The sequence below is a fragment of the Halichoerus grypus genome, chromosome 3, assembly GCF_964656455.1.
Source record: "Halichoerus grypus chromosome 3, mHalGry1.hap1.1, whole genome shotgun sequence".
Classification (NCBI taxonomy): Eukaryota; Metazoa; Chordata; class Mammalia; order Carnivora; family Phocidae; genus Halichoerus; species Halichoerus grypus.
The window spans coordinates 77,071,376-77,092,028 of NC_135714.1; the positions used below are offsets into that span (position 1 = coordinate 77,071,376).

A 20,653-nucleotide genomic window follows, 5' to 3' on the forward strand; every position below is an offset into this window, starting at 1 on the left:
CTTTTTCCTTTTGGGGAGGGAGCATTAGGATTCTTGGTATCAGCCTTATTTCTGACTTAATAAGAATGAAATATTACGGGATTTAGAAAAATATTTTATGGTTATACCTAGATTTATTGGCATGACTTTCTCTGCTGCTTTATCTTAATTCAAATGTAGTAGTTGAAGTATTCCACAATGATGTAGAGTTTGTACAACAAAAAATGAATTTAACATTCAGATGCTCAAGCCTATTTGTCATTAGCAAAAGTACTAGATCTATAATTTCATTTTCCCTCCTGAAGCAGTTATGTGCATCTTCTTAAATGTATATATCTTTCTCAAAACATCAAGAATCTAGCCTTTTATCCATATGTTTTATTTCAAGAACTTTACAGCCATTAATTATAATGGCTGAAAAGTATGGGCAGCTAGGTTTAGGAAAAGAAAGTTAGATCTCTGTAGGAAACTCATCTTTTAAAGAATACATGAAGGGCTTAAAAGTGATAATCTAAGCTGTTAGGCATACCAGGGCAAATAAAAAACAGTGCTTTCATACATTATTCCTAAATTTATCCTGGCAGGCTCATTAAGGAAATTAAAATAGCAGAAATTAATCATCTCAGTTATCACTATCGTCTCCTTCTAAACTGATCCAGAAATGAGAACTTCCAGGTTTTAGACCACATTTGAGGAGATCTGCCTTCATATTTTCCTAGGTCATTGCAGTGATTGGCAAAGAGTTTGACACCCTGGGTAAATGATAAATATTTGATGAATGAATGCATAGGGGCATAGGCTTTGGAGTCAGACAGAAATGGTTTTAAATCCCAAATTCTCCGCTCTCCTCCTTTGGCTTACATCATGCACTCTCCTGGTTTTTCTCCTACCTCTCTCTGTGTTCCCAAAGTATTTATATTATTTGCCTTACCCTTAGGAGCTCTTCTGTTTTCATTCTCACTTTCCCTGAACAATCTCATTAACTCCCACAGCCTCAAATGTCATCAATATGCTAATGACTCTTGAATCAATTCTTCTAGCTCAGATCTTTTTCCTGAGTTCATATATTCAATAGACTATTGGTACTTAGATGAACCACAGGCACCTCCAACTAAAAAAAAAAGGGGGGCAAAAAAGCTATGAGCTCCGTGAGGACAAGGATTATTCACGTTTTGCCCCCTGCTGTGTACCCATACATAAGACAGTGCCTGTCACATTGTTAGGCTCTCAGTGTATACTTGACTGAATGAAGATCTATAATTACTCATTATCTTTCCATCATTCTGGCACTTAACCCACTATAACATAATTGACTGTTTACTGGTCTGTAACTTTCTTTAAACTTCATGAGGGCAGAAATTATGTCTCTCTTTTTCAGGGTGGTAACGACTAGAAAATTATTTGGTACATAATATGTTTCAAAGAACATTTGCCTCATTTTATTGCTCTACATGTCCTTGGTCAAGTCACTTATCCTTTCTGAGCTTTATAATCTTGATCTATTAAATAGTAATATTAATGCCTTATAGTGTTATAAAGATGAAACAATTCAGTTTAGTATGTGTAAAATATTTCTTTAAGTTTTTACTATAGAAAAAAGTTCAAATACGCACACATATATAACTAGAGACTTGGTTTCTTCTACATGTATATTGAAAAGGGTGGGGAGATGAAAGGGATTATAAACTAAAGCAATTTCAGAGGCATATAACCAAATATAACAAGTGGACCTTATTTGGATCCTCATTAATACTGGGTTGGGATGTATGTAGTAGGCAGAATAATGCCCACCCACCAAAGATGGCCATGCCTTATACCCAGAACTCAACGAATATGTTATATTACATGTCACAGGTGTGAGCTAAGGATGAAGATGGGATTACGAATGCTATCAGCTGACCTTAAAATGGGGATATTATCCTGCATTATCCTGGGGAGCCCAGCATAATCACAAGGATCTTTAGATTTAGAAGAGGGAAGCAGAAGAGAGCAGGGGATAAAGTAATGCAGTATGAGAGCTTGTTGCTGGCTTTGAGGTGGCAGAAGAGGGCCATGAACCATGGAATTTGGGTAGCCTCTAGAAGCTGGAAAAGGCAAGGAAATGAATTTCCCCTAGAGCCTCCAGAAAGAAACAGCCCTGCCAACACCTTGATTTTGGCTCAGTAATATCTGTGTAGGAGAACTATAAAGCAATATGCTTGTGTTGTTGTTAAGCCAATAGACAACAATAGAATACTAATACAGGGGTTAGTCAGGAAAAATTGAAAATTGGTTATTTGATGATGTTAAGGAAAATTTTGTTTTATTTTAGATGCGATAATGGAATTATGGTTAGGTTTGTAAAAAGTGTTCTTTTAGAGATGATATTGAAATATTAAGGATTAAGTAATAGATCTTGAATTTGCTTCAAAATAGTTCAGAAATGGCAGGGGAGTGAATGGCATATAAATGAAACATATCAGTTATAAACTGATAAATTGTTAAAGCTTGATTCTTTTTCTTTATTAAATTTTACTGGTTTTTAAAATAATTGTTTCCTTAGCATCCTCTACAGATGATTAATGCTAATGGTTTTTTGTTTTTTTTGTTTTTAAATTTCAGAATCATTGTGAGCTCGTGGGGTTAAACATATTTGAAGTATTTTAGTCCATGGTTATTATCCTTATTAATGCTTAGTCTCATCTGCTTCTTCGAAGTCCATTTGATACAACTCTAGTAGTCTTTGATAGCTTCCTTCCTTTTCTAATATGACAAGATATTCTAGACTTCCCCTGTTTATTTTCTGTCCCAATCCTAGAATTAGCAGTTTCTTTAAGGAGTCTGGTTCCTTTTAATGGGAAGATGATAATTTGGTACTGGAGTTATTCATTCTCTAAATAAGAATTTATTAAGCAATATGCCAGGGACTGTTCTAGGTGCTGGAGATATTTCAATGAACAAAATAGACAGTGTCCCTGGCCTCAAGGTGTGGGGAGATAGAGAATTAAAAAAAACAATAAAAAGAATATAAAATTTGTTAGATGGGGATGAGTACTGTGGAGAAAGATAAACCAGTTAAGGAGTATAGGGAATGCTGGTTTGTGGTAGGGGGTTGCTATTTCATATAGGATGTTGAGGAAAAAACACATTAATAAAATTGGTTATTTTTAAATTGAGCAGAGAACCTGAAGGAAATGAGGGAGCAAGCCATGCAAATAGTCAGGGGAAATATTACCAGGAGGAGGGAAGAGAAAGTACAGAGGCGCTGAATCAGAAGCATATTGGCCATTTAGAGAAGCAGTAAGGAATCTAGTGTGCCTTGCATATAATGGGCAAAGGGAGAGTGGCAGATCAGGTCAGAGAGGTAGCAGGAATCAGATTCTATAGGACCATTGGTTACAAGGGAGCTGTTGGTGGGTTTTGAGCATAGGTCTGACTTAGGTTTTTCTGGCCTCTGTATTGTTGGCAAGGGTAGAAGCAAAATCTCTAGGCAGTCACTGCAGTAAGTCAAGCAAGAGATGTTGGTGGCTTGGACCAAGGATGGATGTACTCTGGAGGTGGTAAGAAATCATCAGGTTACGTATTTCTCATATTGTGAGCAGTTCATCTTCTAACACTAAACTTGCTCTTTTACTGAATGATTGATTTGTTCAGCAATTCAAAAGCACTATATCTTAACCTACCTTAGAAGATAAATAGCTAGCTACATCTATTGTTACTTTAGTTTGTCTTTTGGGATATCATCCCCCCCCAGCCCCAATTGATGTATGTTAAGTTTCCAAGTAAGGTTTGACCTAATGTAGTGATTTTTTCACCTATTACATATCAGTAAGAAGAATATTTTATTGGTAGTTGAATAATTTGACTTGAACCCAAAGAATTAACTGATGAATTTCATGCCTATTCAAGTACAGTCTGGCCAGGTGTTTAATGTATACATTATAATCTTCATTACTATTTTTTTTTTTAATGTATTGGGTTAGAGTTCTGAGCAGGGATAGAAAGCAAAAATATCAAATAACCCACTTTATTCTTAATACAGTTAGAAAACATCTGATTTCAGAGAATTCACACATTGTGCTACCAGGGGTTCTATTGGTCTTAATCTCTGTTTTCTCTCCAAAAACTATTTATATAAACAAGTGCCCTTTAGTGAGCTGAGGTATTTTTGAAGCATACAGTAAATAATTAGATAATTTTGAATTCCTTACACTATTTTATAATATTATATAGTACATAATTACTGTATATACTATATAGTAATATATACTATTACATATATCACATATATTATTATAATTATATAAAATTGACTAAAACTTGTGTTAACTGATTTGCTGAATAGTGGAAACCTGAATCACCTGCTTGGGAAATAATGCAGTTAAGATCTTTGTAGCGTGAAGAATTTTCACTTTATCTTTCCAAATGATATTTCACAAAGATTTTCCTAACAACAGGAGGTAGGTGTCCTACCTAAATTAATGCATATGGTTCAACTTTTTAAAATTCTTTTTCCAATTTATAGTTTGTAGTCCAAAAGGGATGACTTTATTTCTTTGTTGTAAGTTAAATTTCATGTTTAGTAAGTCAGGGATCTGTTTGCTTTTTAAAACTGTACTGTTTCTTAGGATTCTCCAATATATCACTATGACAATTATTTGAAAAACTAGCAACTCAGCATATTGTGGCTTGATTAATTTGATAACTTTCCATATTATATACTGAGAAAGTATTCTAGTATGCTGCTAGGTTTTTATACTAATTCATGTTTATTTAATAATAGTCTTTGTAATCTTCAGTTTGACTGTCGTAATGCTGAAAAACAAAAATATGAAATGGGTATGAATATATGTCATTCTAAACCTTTAGATGACTCACAAATAACCATTCCAAAGTTAATAAGATATTCTCACCAACACTATTGGTTTAGAGAGTAGCTAATGGCTTTAAATTTCTAGATGCATTTTGTGGTGCTGTATTTTATACAAAAGAATAAAAATTAATTTTCCAACATGGTCCCTGTGGGGTAGAGATTAGCCACAAAAGATGCCAGATTTAATGGAAGCTGCTCAAGACTAAGTTAAAAAGGAAAACTTGAGTCAAGAACTAACTTCTTCCTAATGTTCTCATTGTGACACTACTGATTCATTCATTATTCAGTTTGAGTAAGTCACTTACATTTTTTGTGACTTAGATTCATAGATTATGAAATGGGGCTAATTTAATGGTCCTATTTAATAGCTCTATTAGAACTTAAAAGAAATAATTGTTTTTATTACAAATAAGTAGATTGTCATCTTTAAACTATTATCTCTAAAGAGATGTATATTTTTTCTACATAAAAGTGGTTTTTATTACAGGTTCAATAAATGTGAGGTATTTCGGTCTCTGTACCACCCATGGAAGATTGTTTTTCTCTGCATGGTAGTGCAATTCTCTACAGAATTGTTAAGGAAACGGGGCTCATTTTGTGGTGCCTTCCCTGAAGCAAGACCTCAGCTTCTTACATCTCCCTCTCTCCACTAAGCCAAGTGAGCAGAGGCCAGGGGCTTGCAACTTGATGGTGCAAAAGTTGCCCATTCCTAGGCTAAAGTGGTGACAAATTCAGTCTGAAGAAATGAAACATCACTTTATTCATACGGGAAATAACTATGCCTTGGAAATGTTCAGGGCTTGGTAATTAATAGGGCTTGTGTAGCTTTGTGTGCGGGCCAATGTACTAGCAACACAGCAACAAAACAGAGGTGTGGGAATTTCTATCTTATCCAGAGCAGTTAAAATGGGGCAGTAACAGAAAGCAAGGCTTCTTTTTCCAAGCAAGGAACAGCAGTGAGCTTACAGCGTTAGTATATGTGTTTAAGACACAGTCACATGTTTCATGTTTAAGAATGGCTTCTCATGTTAAATAAGTTAGTTCCCCATGTACCTTCTCCTCAACGCATGGACCAGATGGATTATGTCCCATTTTACAATGACTGATGGAGAATTACTACACTCTTTTATTGCTAAAAATGTCTCAGTGACTCAGTACTTTAGGGCTTATGCATAGATAATGTGATAAAATAAAGGCATATGGTAGATGAAAGGGTTTCACTCTCTTTGAGTTCTGATCTTCAGATTTTTCAATTGGTAACTTTCCCACTGTTTGAAATCCTGAACCTAATCCACATTTTAAAAATATCTATCTCAATATTGTTCTCTAAAAAGGCAAAATGAAAGTGATTTGGAACCTTCCCGTTTTTCAGTTGCTTGATTAAATATTAATTTTTTGCCTTCTATTTGTGAGGCAGTTTTCTGATAGTGGGTAGAAAGAATTATATAGTTTCTCCTCTTTGTTTAAGAGTTTATCATTGACTTAGGAAGGAAAAGATGTTACAAGATATTGATAAATAAATTATACAGGCAGGGGTGTTGCAAATGTTAAGAGGAAGAAGAGAACACTTCTAGCTTGTATCGTCAGGGAATATGGGGCAGCAGGGTCGGGGGGAGCTCAGGAAATGGAACTTGCACGAGCCTTGTAGAATGAGAAGACTATGAGGAGCACTGGAGAAGGAGACATTTCACTGTCTGATGGTCATAGAAGCAGGGTCTGGCCTGGCATGTTCAAGGGACAGTGAGTAAACTATAGCATAGTGCCTAAGAGCATAGACTCTGGAGCCGGACTGCCTGGATTCTGGATTGCCCTTTATTTGTCTCATGGCCTTGGGCCAGTTTCTTAACCATTCTTTGCCTCAGATAGAATTTAAAAAAATGATGCTAATCTTGCCTGAATCATAGAGCTGTTGTAAGGATTTGACAAGAGTGCCTTCAAATAGTGATGGCTCAAGTTAAGTATTAAATAAGTATAATAGAATATGATGATGACCGGGATGTGAACGAGCATAAAAGACAAGGCCGCAAAGAAGATTGGAGTGAGCTCCTTGAGGGACTGAACTCTCAAGACTGAATAAACAAGAAACCATGATGAAAGTAGTATATTTGAAAAAAAAAATAGTCTGGCAGAATAGGTTGAAGAGATTGGTAGCACAGAGACTGGTTAGGAGACTTGTGATTGTCTAGACTTGAGGGGTTTAAGACTGGGACTCACATGATAGCCCATGGGTTTGGATTAAAAAGAGGGACAGACCTTGGGAACATTTACAGTGGAACAGTTGTTAGGGTCCGGGGTTTGTCAGGCACATAGGAGACAGAGGGTTGTGCCTGAGTTAAGTGGGAGAATTCAAACATACAGGAAGGACTTCTTAGGAAGAGCTGGGAATGTGTGCAAAAAGATGAAATCCATTTTGCATGTCTTGAATTTAAAGACAAGAACAGAATTTGGCATTGAAAATGCATATCTGTGGCCCTTAGGGAAGTCGGGTTTGGATATATAAATGGAAGACCCACAGAGGAGCAAGTTGTGCTATGCAAGTAAATGAGGTGACAAGGAAGAGCAGGTATAGAGTGATTTTCTCTCCCATTTCTGTAAGATAAAGTGTGAATATAAGGGAATGAAAACATGTTCCTAGCCCACTGAGTCACTTGAAACAAGGGCAATAGTAAAGCTCGCTGGTCTGTAAAGTGCCATTTCACAGCTCAAGTGCCAGACCGAGCACTGTAGATGTGCTAAGTGTTAATAAATGCTGGGTTCCTGGATCTGTAATTGGACATCATTGCAAACAGGCTTTATTCTGGTAAGGGAGAGTTATCCTTTCAGTTATCCTAATTAATCTTCTCCAGTTCTAACCACACCTATAATATGAAGCCTGTCAATACACACACGTAGTTAATTTATGTTATTATTTATTATAAACAAAAGTTGTTCTTTTTAAACCTCTTTTTAACGTATGCCTTTTCTTTTCTACTACATTGTAGTTGCCTGTTGGTAAGGAGCAGGCCTCCTGTTGGTTTCAGTCCCTCACAGATTTTGCATTCACTCATTTATGTATTGATTCCAGTTCATTAATTTATTCATTTGTTCATTCCAGACACTGTATTAGTTGCTAAGGTGGAGAATAAGGCATAGTTCCTGCCCTCAAGGAGCTTAACTGTTTATGTTTAGTTGGGGGAGAAAAGACACAGATATATGAAGCAGAAACAGTAATAAAGTCATTCACAGAAAATTATGGGAACGTGGGAGAGAACACTCACTCTGGATTATGGAGCATGGGCAGTGGGGAGAGGTACTTCAGGGAAAATTTTTGGAGCAGTTGACTTTTGGCCTGAATCTTACTAAGTACATAGAAAGAAGGGGAGAAAATGACAGTAAAGACAACCGGTGCCTAGAGAGAGTCACAAGAAAATGTGAGGCATTTGGTATTGCTGCAGCATGAAGACAGAGGCAGAGAGTGATGAGAGCTGCCGTGGGGCAGACAGAGAGCCCTGGAGGGACCTGGATGCAGTGCTTAGAAAATAATTTCAGTGGTCAGAGAAGAGGGAGATCCTTGAAGTGGCTTCTGCAGAGTTGTGATCTGATGAGATTTTAGTCCTAGGTGGCAGTTGGGAGGATGCATTTAAGAAGGATAAGACATTTTGGCGACTAGCAAGGTGGGAGACAGTTAGGACCTAAACCAGGACGGTATTGTAGGATGGAGATGAGTGGGCAAAATCAAGAAGTATTTGTGATATAAAATCAGCAGGACCCATCATAACCACAGATGAGGGAGGGAAGGTCCTAGGATGGTTCTTATGTAGCTACCTTATATGATTGGGTGACCGATTTCACAGTCTACTTAGAGAATAGAGGAAGAGAGATAATACAGTGAGTTCATTTTTATTTTTATTATCTTCAACACATTGAGATTTTTAATACACCTCTGATGTATTTGGAGTTAAATCTATTGATGGTTAGCAGAGATGTCTAGATGATTAGAACTACCTTGCTGTCAATATTCACCTTAACTGTATCTCCTCTTGGAAGCAGAGGCGACTCTTCTTTTCCTACAACACCCTATACATTCATAACTCTTTGAATGCATTCTTCTGTCATAACTCTTTCACTGTGCTGTAATCCTTGATTTTCTTTTCTGTTTATTTCTGTAGTCACAGTCCACTGTTTGATATATAACCTCTCCATAAATGTGAGTGAATAAACCAATAGATTATTTAAAAAAGTAATATTCTGATTTGATTATTAGAAAAAGTTTATATTTGGCTTATTCTCAAGCTAATTCTTCTGTGTCTTAACTCCTAGCACTTTCCACTGGAAGAATCTCAAACAGTGCAACTTCGTCAGGAGCAGCGGCACCAGCCAACTCAGCCAGGGGACAGCCCCAGTCAGGTGACCAGGACACTTTAGTGCAAAGAGCTGAGCACATTCCAGCAGGGAAAAGAACTCCAATGTGTGCCCACTGTACCCAGGTCATCAGGTTGGTTATTCGTTTTTGAAATTTTCTTGAAATACTTAGTACCAGTGTTGATTTTTTTTTTTTACATATATTCTGAAAGATTTGAAATTTTATTAGTGAAAATATTCTTGCTATTCTTCTATGTAATAGTTATTGAAGTAGATAAATTTGAATATATATACTTGTTAGAATCTATTATAATGAAAAGTAATTCTGGACTCTGTGGAAATAAAACTAAAAATACCAATTTTCTCTCTATCGGAACTAAGAAAAAATAACGATTAGTGTGGCCTTTCAGAGATTAATAAAATTTTAAGACTCAAAGGGACCCTGAAGATCATTTATCTGAACTTCATTCTTTTACAAATTGTAAAAGTGAGGACTTTTCATTTAGATGAAAAATAACTAGTGACATAAAATAAAGAACTTTGAGCCCTAGAGGAAAGAAGATTGGATTTTCGAATACCTAAGCACTGGAAGATATAATTACCTTCAGGTCTATTCATAAATGCTTTCAATTTAAGATTAGGTCGTAACCTGCTTTTTTAAATATTTTTTATCCAAATCTGTTTTATTGTCTCTTACGTTCCAAGAGGGATAAAAGGCCCAGAGATCTTAAGTGAGTGCTCTATATTGGCACTTAATAAACCTCTGAGCATTTCTTAATAAGTGGTTTTTAAGATGTTAGGAGGTATAGATAAGAATGTTGACTGCAGGGATCCCACCATCAGGACCTTGTTGCCTCTGTGAGTTGCCTTGTTGGCAGTAAAAATGGTAGGTTGAAATGACTGCTCAGGCTCTCTCCTTGTTTTTAATTTATCCTGTTTTAAAATATTGAAATGGTGGCTTCTCTAAAGTTGAATAAGGTTAGGACTTACCTGCATTTCCTCTACTCAATTACATCGTTATTGCTTAGGATAATGTTTCTAGTTAATACTTAAAACGGAGCCCAAGAAGCCTCAATACTTTATTTAAAAACCAAATATAAATACTCTTTTCCTTGACCACTATTAAATAATAAATGTGTCAAGGACACAGCACACAGTACATGATTAAAAATAAAACACCTTTTTTATTTTAAACATTCATTTGTAACATTCCAAAAATATAGTGAAACAGAAAGCAAAAATAAAAATTCATACATAATTCTACCTTACAAGATAACCACTAAGAATATTTGAGTTCACACTTTTAAAACACACACATGTAAGGACAGGTGTTATTTTACAGAAATGGAATTATAATAACAATATTTTGTAAGCTGTTATTTTTCACTTAAGTGTGTTTTCCATATTGAGTACCTGCTTAATAAGAATTAACCATGAGAGACTATGGACTCTGAGAAACAAACAGGGTTCTAGGGGGAGGGGGGGATTGGTTAGCCCAGTGATGGGTATTAAGGAGGGCACGTACTGCATGGAGCACTGGGTGTTATACGCAAACAATGGATCGTGGATCACCATATCAAAAACCAATGATGTATTGTATGGTGACTAACATAACATAATAAAATTTAAAAAAAAACAAAAAAACAAACAAAAAGAATTAGCCAGTAGCAGTGGTAGTAGTAATAATGGTTATGGGGAAAAGGAGAAAATCAGTGGAGGTTTCCCAAGTCTAGACAGTAACCAGTACACAGAAGGCATTTGTGAATATTTTACCTGAACAGGTCATGCATGACTCTAGACCCACTTGTTCAAGCCATAATATCAATTTGGTTAGAGTCACTTTCCTAACAGTGGGACTGTAGGGTTACTACCTTACAGAAGTATGTAAACTAATAGACTCTAGAGTGGTACTGCTTTGTTCCAATAAATAAAAGTATGTTTTTAATTATTAACTGTATTTAGTTGTTATATTTTTAGGATTAATATTAATAAAATAAAGTTCTAACTTATTATTTCTATAAGTTATGCTACTTTGGTTACCTAGACTGTTAGTTAGGGATGCTATAGTCTGGATAAAAGCACCCTTTATGGAGACAGGAGTCAGTGCTCTTTGTGTGCTGTTGTAAGCAATTACTGGATAGGCTAACAAACTGTCAAATCCTATCACTTGTTGATTCATGATTATCAAATTCTGTGACATCCTATAATCATCAGTACCAACGCATGTGAAAAACTTAGTATGGAGAAAAGACAAAGATCTAAATAGGAATTACATTCCTACCCCTCCCTACCTACCTTGGCTTCAGTTATAATGCTAGGCCAGGATGTAATTTTAATGCGCAGTCTCTATTCCATGTGAAATAAATATATATTATGTTAATAAGATGAATGGCCATCACTTACTGTTCCCTCATCTGTTAAATTTTATTTTGCTCTGGATTATCCCATCACTGTTTTCAGTTAAGCATTAAAACTTCATTTACCTAGGGAAGTTAATAGGAACAGGGATTAGTTCATGTCAAGATCATATAATAGTAATTAACATAGCACATTTGCTTGGTGCTCAAATGCTAAAGTAGCTTGAATAAACTGTAGTCAGTTTAGAGACCTTGTCAAAGCATAATTCTTGTTCTTGGCCTCAGTGACAGTATCGCTTACCAAAGGACACGTTAGATCAAGTGACATTCGCTTGGACACCTGTTTCAAAAACAAGCTGCAGTTGCAGACTTGATACTTTGAATATAGAATATTGTAACCTGGCGAACTTTGGGAAGTTTAGGATCATTTTATAATTTATATTTCTTATTTTCTACAGTATAATTTATATTATTTGTTTATAATTTGTATTGTTTTATTATATATATATTCTAAGCATCTCAAATTTTCAAAAATTTTTAAGTGAAAGCAAACTAAGGAAAAGTTTATTTTAATTTTTTTTTTTTTAGCAATATTGTTGTTTTTGGAAAACCTAAAAAAACTTAATCACTGAATGTTAGTGCTGAACTAGTTATCTCTTATAACTAGCTTAACGTTTTATTTGGATGTAATGCTTAACATTTTTTGGTTTATTTGAACCTTGAAAAGAGTTATGAATGTTGTGCCTAGATAGATATCTTTGATTAGTTAGTGGACTTTTATAGATGGATAAGAAATTCTACTGAGGCTTTGATTGTTTGCTCTAGAACATTTCCAATCCATTTATGATAGAAGTACCATTTCTTTGACTCTTACACTCGTGAATTGATTGACAGCTGGGTGCTGGTATAAAACGGAAACAGAAAATCAGGTTAATGTAGCCAAAACCACATTTTAGTCTCCCTGATAGAATGGGTTTATGAAAACTCTAGTTTATTTCTTGACTGTTATATCTAGTGGCATTAAAATCGATTCAACACTTGTATTACCTGGAGTTGACTAAATCATTCACTTTTAGCTTAACATCTTTGTGAAGAAAGTACAGGATTTATAGTGCTTGAATTTCTTCTTAGCTATGGTATGCTTAAAAGAAATAGCCACAGTGCTATTGTTTGTATTGCCTGCAGGATAGCACCAGAACAATGATGTTGAGGCAACCCATGGTTTATTTCAGTGAGAGAGAGATTTTTAACATTACTCGTCTGTTTCTTGCCAGTGGTTCTCAAACTTTCCTCATACCGGGCCATCTCAGTTACCCCAAGGAGAGGCCAGCAGAGGTTTTTGCTTGTCTCACTATGCATTTCAGTCTCTCAGCATTCCCTTATTAATAGGTTTTATTTAATCTCCCTTTTGGTTAAAATTTCACTTGAAAATAGAAAGTTTCTTGTAACGTGTTAGCCCCTGAATTTAAGGAAACAACCAAAGACACAGAACAAGTTTTATGAGCAAGATATATAGACCAATATTTCAGATTTACTGTAGTGAAAAATTGGAAAGAACACAGATGTTCAGCTAATATCATGGTGCCATTAAGATCCTGGTTTTGGATAATAATAGTAATTGTTTAATGTGTTCTTAGCATATGTCAAATGTTGTGCTAAGAATTTTACCTGAATTCCCATTTAATTCTTTATAAGCTTGTGAGATAATTTTCATGTATTTTATAATCTGATAGAAAAGCCAAAGCCCTGGCACAGATAACCATAATGTAATAATGTTAAGCATTGTGAGAGGTACATCATACTCTCACAGTAATATATGAAAGATATACGTATTGCCCTTATATCCATAGTAAGGAGTCCTGAATCATGGTACTTAGGAAAATCATGAGTATCTATAGGGTTCTAAATTGTCACAGTTGTAAAATTGAAAAATTAATCTTGCCTCAGGAAAATAATATTAATAATGGAAATCCATGTTGGTGATTTCATCATATGATCCTTCTAATATCCAGGTCTCTCAGTTCTCTGACATCTTCTACTTTAGTGATCCCTCCAGTTAACTAAAGCCACCAATTTTCATTCGTATCCTAGACCTCGTCTTTACCATTAACTACATTTCCTTCATAATCTCATTTCTAAGCAGCTCACTCTACTTCAAGAACCGCTGCCTATATATCTCCACTCTCTCCCTATTACTTCAACTCCAGCAATCCTTTGACCACTCCCTGCCTCCCAACACCTCAAATTCATTGATCCAAATACCTTTTTACTGTCCCTTGGGTCCCAATATCCTCACTTCCCTTCTTATCTAGTCTGAATTCCATAGTCATTAGTCAGTATCCTTTATATATCCTCAATTCCATTGCCCATCACTCATTTCGTCATATTCACTTTAACTGAAACCACTAGGCCAGATAAAATCTGCTCTTGGTTTACTCTGTGCCCACACCTGAAAGTGGATGTGACTGGAAGGAAACCCACAACCATACTAACCAGTGTCACTTTAAATTCATGACTGTTAATCTCAGGTGTGTTCTTAATAGTGACAAAAATCTGCTTTATTTCCCTAGTATGTTTACTTTTCCACTCTCCCAGAAGCCACTTTATATCGTCTTTTTTCTCCTGAAGCCTCTAATAACCTATTTCCCATTTTCACTGTCAGCTGATGACCTTGATTCTTTTTTCATTCTTTTATGTAGGAAAGGCAACAGAAATGTAGGACATAGAGAAAAAAATAACAAAATGGCACTCATAATTCCTAACTTATCAGCAGTTACATTAAATGTAAATAGATTAAACATTCTAATTGAAAGAATTGTAGAGTAGATAAAATGACGATCTGGCTATATGCTGCCTATAACAGACACTTCAGGTTAAAAGACACAAATAAATTGAACCTAAAAGTGTACAGAAAGATACACCATGTAAACATTGTAACCAAAAGAGAGCCGGAGTGACTATGTGTATTAATAGTAGATAAAATAGCCGTTAAGAAAAAAGGTGTTGAAAGAGAGAAGGACATTTTATAATGATAAAAAGTCCAATCCGTTAAGAAGGTACAACAATTATAAATATATATTCACCTAATAACAGAGCCCCAAAATACACAAAGCAGAAACGGGCAGAATAGAAGAGAACAATGATAAATAATTCAACAATAATAGTTGGAAACTTTGGTATCCTAGTTTCAAGAACAGATGTAACAACTGCACAGAAAGTCAACAAAAAGCCTTGAACAACACTATGTACTAGACTCAACAGACATCTGTAGAATATCCCAGCTAACGACAGAAGGGCATAAATTCTTCTCAAGCACATGGAACATTCTCCAGGATAGACTACATGTTAAGCCATAAAATAAGTTTCAATACATGTAAAAGGACTGAAGTCATATAGAGTATGTTCTCTGACCAGAATGGAGTGAACTTAGAAATATATAAGAGAAGACTTGGAAAATTCACAAGTATGTGGCAATTAATATACTCCTAAACAACAATCTTTTAATTAACTCCGTGTCAACTTATTGGGGAATTCACATTACATCTGCATAATCCTAAAGTAAACTAGTTACAGGAGTGATGTCCCATCGTCTTCACGGGTTCCACCCACACTCTAGAGGAGGGGATCATACAGGCCATGTACACCAGAAGGCAGGTATCTTAAGGGCCATATTAGAATTCTGCCTAACATACCATCTCCTCCCCAGTCTCCCTCTTCTTGGTTAGTGGTAGCTCTGTTCTCTAAATTGCCCAGACCTCGTGTGATCTATCAGCACATCCTTTTGACTCTGATTTCTAAGTATACCCAGAATCTGAACCTTTCTTCCTGTTTGTACTACTGCTACTACCCTGATCCAAGCCACTATCATTTCTTACCTGGGATAATGAAGTTGTTTACTAATTAACCTTTTTGCTTTTGCCCTTGCCTTTTACCTGTCTGTTCTCCACACAGTAGCTAGAGTGAATCCTGATAAAACATAAATCAGATCATGTCACTCCTTCGCTGGAAACCCCATAATGCTTCCACTTTTGGTGGAAGTCTGAATCCTTACAATGGCCTAAAGGCCCTACACAGTCACCCTCACCCCACCACCACCTCATTATCTCTCTGCCTTATTACTTGGTAATTTCCTCCTTGTTTCCTCTGCTCCAGGCATACTGGCCTTCTTGCTGTTTCTCAGACTCCCCAGGCACCTTTATCAGGCCCTTTGCATTTGCGGTTTCCCTTGCCTGGATTCTCTTCCCCTGGATATTTGCGTAGCTCACCTTTGTCTCCTTCAGGTCTTTACTCAAATATCAGGGTATCCCTGGCCACCCTGTTTAAATTCCACTCCCCCACCACCATACACAGTCTCCCTATCTTCCCTCCCTGCTTCATTTTTCCTCCTCAGCACTTAAAATCTAACATACCCCCCCCCTCTTTTTTTAATTGTTGCTTGTTGTTTCTCCCTCATGCTAGAATGGAAGTTCTGTGTGAGCAGGGCCTTTCCTGGCTTTATTTCCTGCCATATTTTCTACTCCTATAGCAGTGTCTGGCATATATCGTTGTATTTAGTAAATACTTGTTCACTGATAAATGAACTTTTTAAAAATACTTGGAGGAATGTATGATAACAGTTTCTCCAAGTTGAAATTATCTCTCATTCATCTTAATATATAGAAACACATTTTTCTGTTTTGTGGGTTTTGTAATAACCAATATAAATAATTGAGTGTAATTATCTCCAATAGACTTAAAGAATTATCAATTAATATTACTTTTTTTTAGAACTTGTCTTTTTTATTCACTGTTATGTTCAGGCTCATTTACTCATGCATTTATTCTTGAACAGTGAGTCATTTATGTCTTTAAAATAAAAAGCTATAGTTGACCTCACAACCTTTTAAATGCAGTATTTTAAAGGGCTTACAGTAAGTAAAGATGATACTCAATGAAGGTGGAACTATATTATTTAATGCTCCAAATTGGAAAGTTCGGACATAATTTACTGGAAACGAAGAATTAAGGATATCAAAAATGCGGCACTTCTAAATTTTAGGAAGGATTATTAATATTGCTAATTTTGAGTATTATAAGTCTTGCTAGTGTGTTTTACTATTATGTTCAAGTGTGTTTCATTCTCTCTTACTCTCTCTTCTTGCATGTATCTTTGTATTTTTGATTGTGTGTGCACAGTTTCTTCCAGTAAGCTTTTCTGTTTCCGAAAACTCTTCCTTTGGTTCTGTTGTTCTTGGATTCTTTGCTCATGCCAGGCCCTTCCCAAAATTTGACCATAATATAAAACTGGTTTATACATTTTTATTATTATATCTAATTAAGTGGAGTATCAGATTCCATTTTTATTTTTGAGCATGAGTGAGTTTTTTATGTGGCTTTGTTTTTAACTTTTGTTTTCTTAGCTTTTTTTGTTTTTAACTTCTATTGACGCAGTAACTTTTGGTCAAATACAATTTTTAATATGTAATAGCTGGGCCTTGGAGAATTCCAGCTTTACAGTTCATCATCCACATGATCTTAGGAGTGTTAGGTACCTGTTGATATTTTCTTCATCTATTTATAGAGCTAATTTCTGTCACTGAGCTTTATTATTCGAGTTAAATAATAGAGGCAAGAAGCAAGCATTGGATTTTGAAGCTGAATCCCTGTTAGATTATGCCAGTTGAAATTTGCAGTCCTTCTCACCTTCTCACTATATGTTTTCTTAGCTGTTCCTTTTGACATCTTTTCCTGCCTTTCCTTTTTTTTCTTTTTGGCATAAGTCTCACAGAAGATGAACAGGGTAAAAAGTTTCATGAGATAGGATAACCCTTCTCTCGGCCAGCCAGGGCTTTAACTCTTTCCTGTCCTCTCCTTTGTCAGTCCAGGAGTATTTGGGAAGGGCCATGGGGTAGAGTACAGTAAGAGGTAGAGGCTGACTTAATTCCACTTTGAGTTCACAAACGGAAACCCAGTCCTGCCTGGAACAAGGAGAACTTCTTCAGTGTTAATCCGGTGTTAATGAATTTGTTAAATCAATCTCTGCTAACACAGAGAAGAGAATACTCGTTATGCGTAAGAGATTTTAGTGTTTAATCTATACATGACTTCAAGGGCATGAGGGGAAAGATGCTCTTTCAGCCTGGTTGGGGAATACCCGGCCGCCAGGCCAGTGCCTTCACTGGGCATGTTTAAGAAAGGAGATCTGGCAGGAGCAAGGGTCATTTTCAGTTCAGTTTTTAAAGGTGCAGAGGGAGTTTCTTTACTGTTGTTAAGACATTTCACAATTCAAATTTGATAAGGAACTAAGGAAATGTCTTAAAGATATTATCTTAATGGATGATTTAATTAAATTTAATTCATTTGCAGTAGAAACTATTCTAGAAACCTTTTAAAAACACTTTTAGAAATACATGAAATATAAGAAAATCTCCTAAATTATAAAAGGGAACAAAAGAAGAATGAAAATCATGAGTGGGACCATTAAAAATGAACACCGGACAAAAATTTGCCATTGAGACTGGACTTGCCTATGGTTAGTCTAAATTCGGCTTTAAGCCTTCTAGTGGTCAACAAAAAAAGAAAGTTAATTTTTAACTTTACTCTACAATGAGTAAAAAAACAAACCTATTGCTCAAAAGAAGCAAAACTGTTCTTGTTACAAAAACCTGAAAGGACTTTCTCCAAGGAGTCCACATGAAAATGAGCCTGTGTGACTAACAAATAACACTCTCAACAGTAACTTAGAGGAAGAGCAAGGGTGACTGTTACAGATCTATGTCCTATGACAAGTGTCAGTGCAGACTGATGGTATCACGCTGGTCGGTAAGGGAATAATTCTGTGGAGTGGGTCAGGCCCAATATGCTGTAAGTTGCAGAACCTCCTTCTCTGCTGGTCTGACTTGATTTCAACACATATTTTATTAAATCTAGAAAATGGATTTTGGATACTAGCCCTTTATCTGATATGTCATTTGCAAATATCTTCTCCCATTCTGTCGGTTGTCTTTTGGTTTTGTTGACTGTTTCCTTTGCTTTGCAAAAGCTTTTTATCTTGATGAAGTCCCAATAGTTCATTTTTGCCCTTGCTTCCCTTGCCTTTGGCGATGTTTCTAGGAAGAAGTTGCTGCGGCTGAGGTTGAAGAGGTTGCTGCCTGTGTTCTCCTTTAGGATTTTGATGGACTCCTGTCTCACATTTAGGTCTTTCAACCATTTGGAGTCTATTTTTGTGTGTGGTGTAAGGAAATGGTCCAGTTTCATTCTTCTGCATGTGGCTGTCCAATTTTCCCAACACCATTTGTTGAAGAGACTGTCTTTTTTTCATTGGACATTCTTTCCTGCTTTGTCAATGATTAGTTGACCATAGAGTTGAGGGTCCATTTCTGGGCTCTCTATTCTGTTCCATTGATCTATGTGTCTGTTTTTGTGCCAGTACCATACTGTCTTGATGATGACAGCTTTGTAGTAGAGCTGGAAGTCCGGAATTGTGATGCCGCCAGCTTTGCTTTTCTTTTTCAACATCCCTCTGGCTATTTGGGGTCTTTTCTGGTTCCATACAAATTTTAGGATTATTTGTTCCATTTCTTTGAAAAAAGTGGACGGTATTTTGATAGGGATTGCATTGAATGTGTAGATTGCTCTAGGTAGCATTGACATCTTCACAATATTTGTTCTTCCAATCCATGAGCATGGAACGTTTTTCCATTTCTTTGTGTCTTCCTCAATTTCTTTCATGAGTATTTTATAGTTTTCTGAGTACAGATCCTTTGCCTCTTTGGTTAGATTTATTCCTAGGTATCTTATGGTTTTGCGTGCAATTGTAAATGGGATCGACTCCTTAATTTCTCTTTCTTCTGTCTTGTTGTTGGTGTATAGGAGTGCCACCGACTTCTGTGCATTGATTTTATATCCTTACTGAATTCCTGTATGAGTTCTAGCAGTTTTGGGGTGGAGTCTTTGGGGTTTTTCACATAAAGTATCGTATCATCTGCAAAGAGTGAGAGTTTGACTTCTTACTCAACACCCAAAGAACAAAGAATCCAATCAAGAAATGGGCAGAAGACATGAACAGACATTTTTCCAAAGAAGACATCCAAATGGCCAACAGACACATGAAAAAGTGCTCAACATCGCTCGGCATCAGGGAAATCCAAATCAAAACCTCAATGAGATACCACCTCACACCAGTCAGAATGGCTAAAATTAACAAGTCAGGAAATGACAGATGTTGGCGGGGATGCGGAGAAAGGGGAACCCTCCTACACTGTTGGTGGGAATGCAAGCTGGTGCAGCCACTCTGGAAAACAGTATGGAGGTTCCTCAAAAAGTTGAAGATAGAGCTACCGTACGATACAGCAATTGCAATACTGGGTATTTACCCCAAAGATACAAAAGTAGGGATCCGAAGGGTACATGCACCCCGATGTTTATAGCAGCAACGTCCACAATAGCCAAACTGTGGAAAGAGCCAAGATGTCCATCGACAAATGAATGGATAAAGAAGATGTGGTATATATATACAATGGAATATTATGCAGCCATCAAAAGGAATGAGATCTTGCCATTTGCAACGACGTGGATGGAATTGGAGGGTATTATGCTGAGCGAAATAAGTCAAACAAGAGAAAGACATGTATCATATGACCTCACTGATATGAGGAATTCTTAATCTCAGGAAACAAACTGAAGGTTGCTGGAGTGGGGGGTGGGGTGGGAGGGATGGAGTGACTGGGTGATGGACACTGGGGAGGGTGTGTGCTCTGGTAAGCGCTGTGAACTGTGCAAGACTGTTGAATCTCAGATTTGTACCTCTGAAACAAATAATGCAATGTATGTTAAGAAAAAAAAAAAGAAGATAGCAGGAGGGGAAGAATGAAGCGGGGGAAATCGGAGGGGGAGACGAACCATGAGAGACGAGGGACTCTGAAAAACAAACTGAGGGTTCTAGAGGGGAGGGGGGTGGGAGGAGGGGTTAGCCTGGTGATGGGTATTAAAGAGGGCACATTCTGCATAGAGCACTGGGTGTTATGCACAAACAATGAATCATGGAACACTACATCTAAAACTAATGATGTAATGTATGGGGATTAACATAACAATAACAAAATTAAAAAAAAAAAAAGAAAATGGATTATGTGTTCCTGAATCA

General features: G+C 36.4%; 1 protein-coding gene across 9 annotated transcripts in view; it reads left to right on the plus strand.

The window, feature by feature from the left end:
• PDLIM5 (PDZ and LIM domain 5) overlaps nt 1-20,653 on the plus strand; it is a 204,701-nt gene that overhangs the window by 171,314 nt on the left and 12,734 nt on the right. For all 9 annotated transcript variants that reach the window (XM_078068975.1, XM_078068977.1, XM_036091933.2 and 6 more), the window contains one exon: nt 9,131-9,305. In XM_078068975.1, coding sequence (XP_077925101.1) covers nt 9,131-9,305 — 175 coding nt within the window. The remainder of the gene's footprint in view (nt 1-9,130; nt 9,306-20,653) is intronic.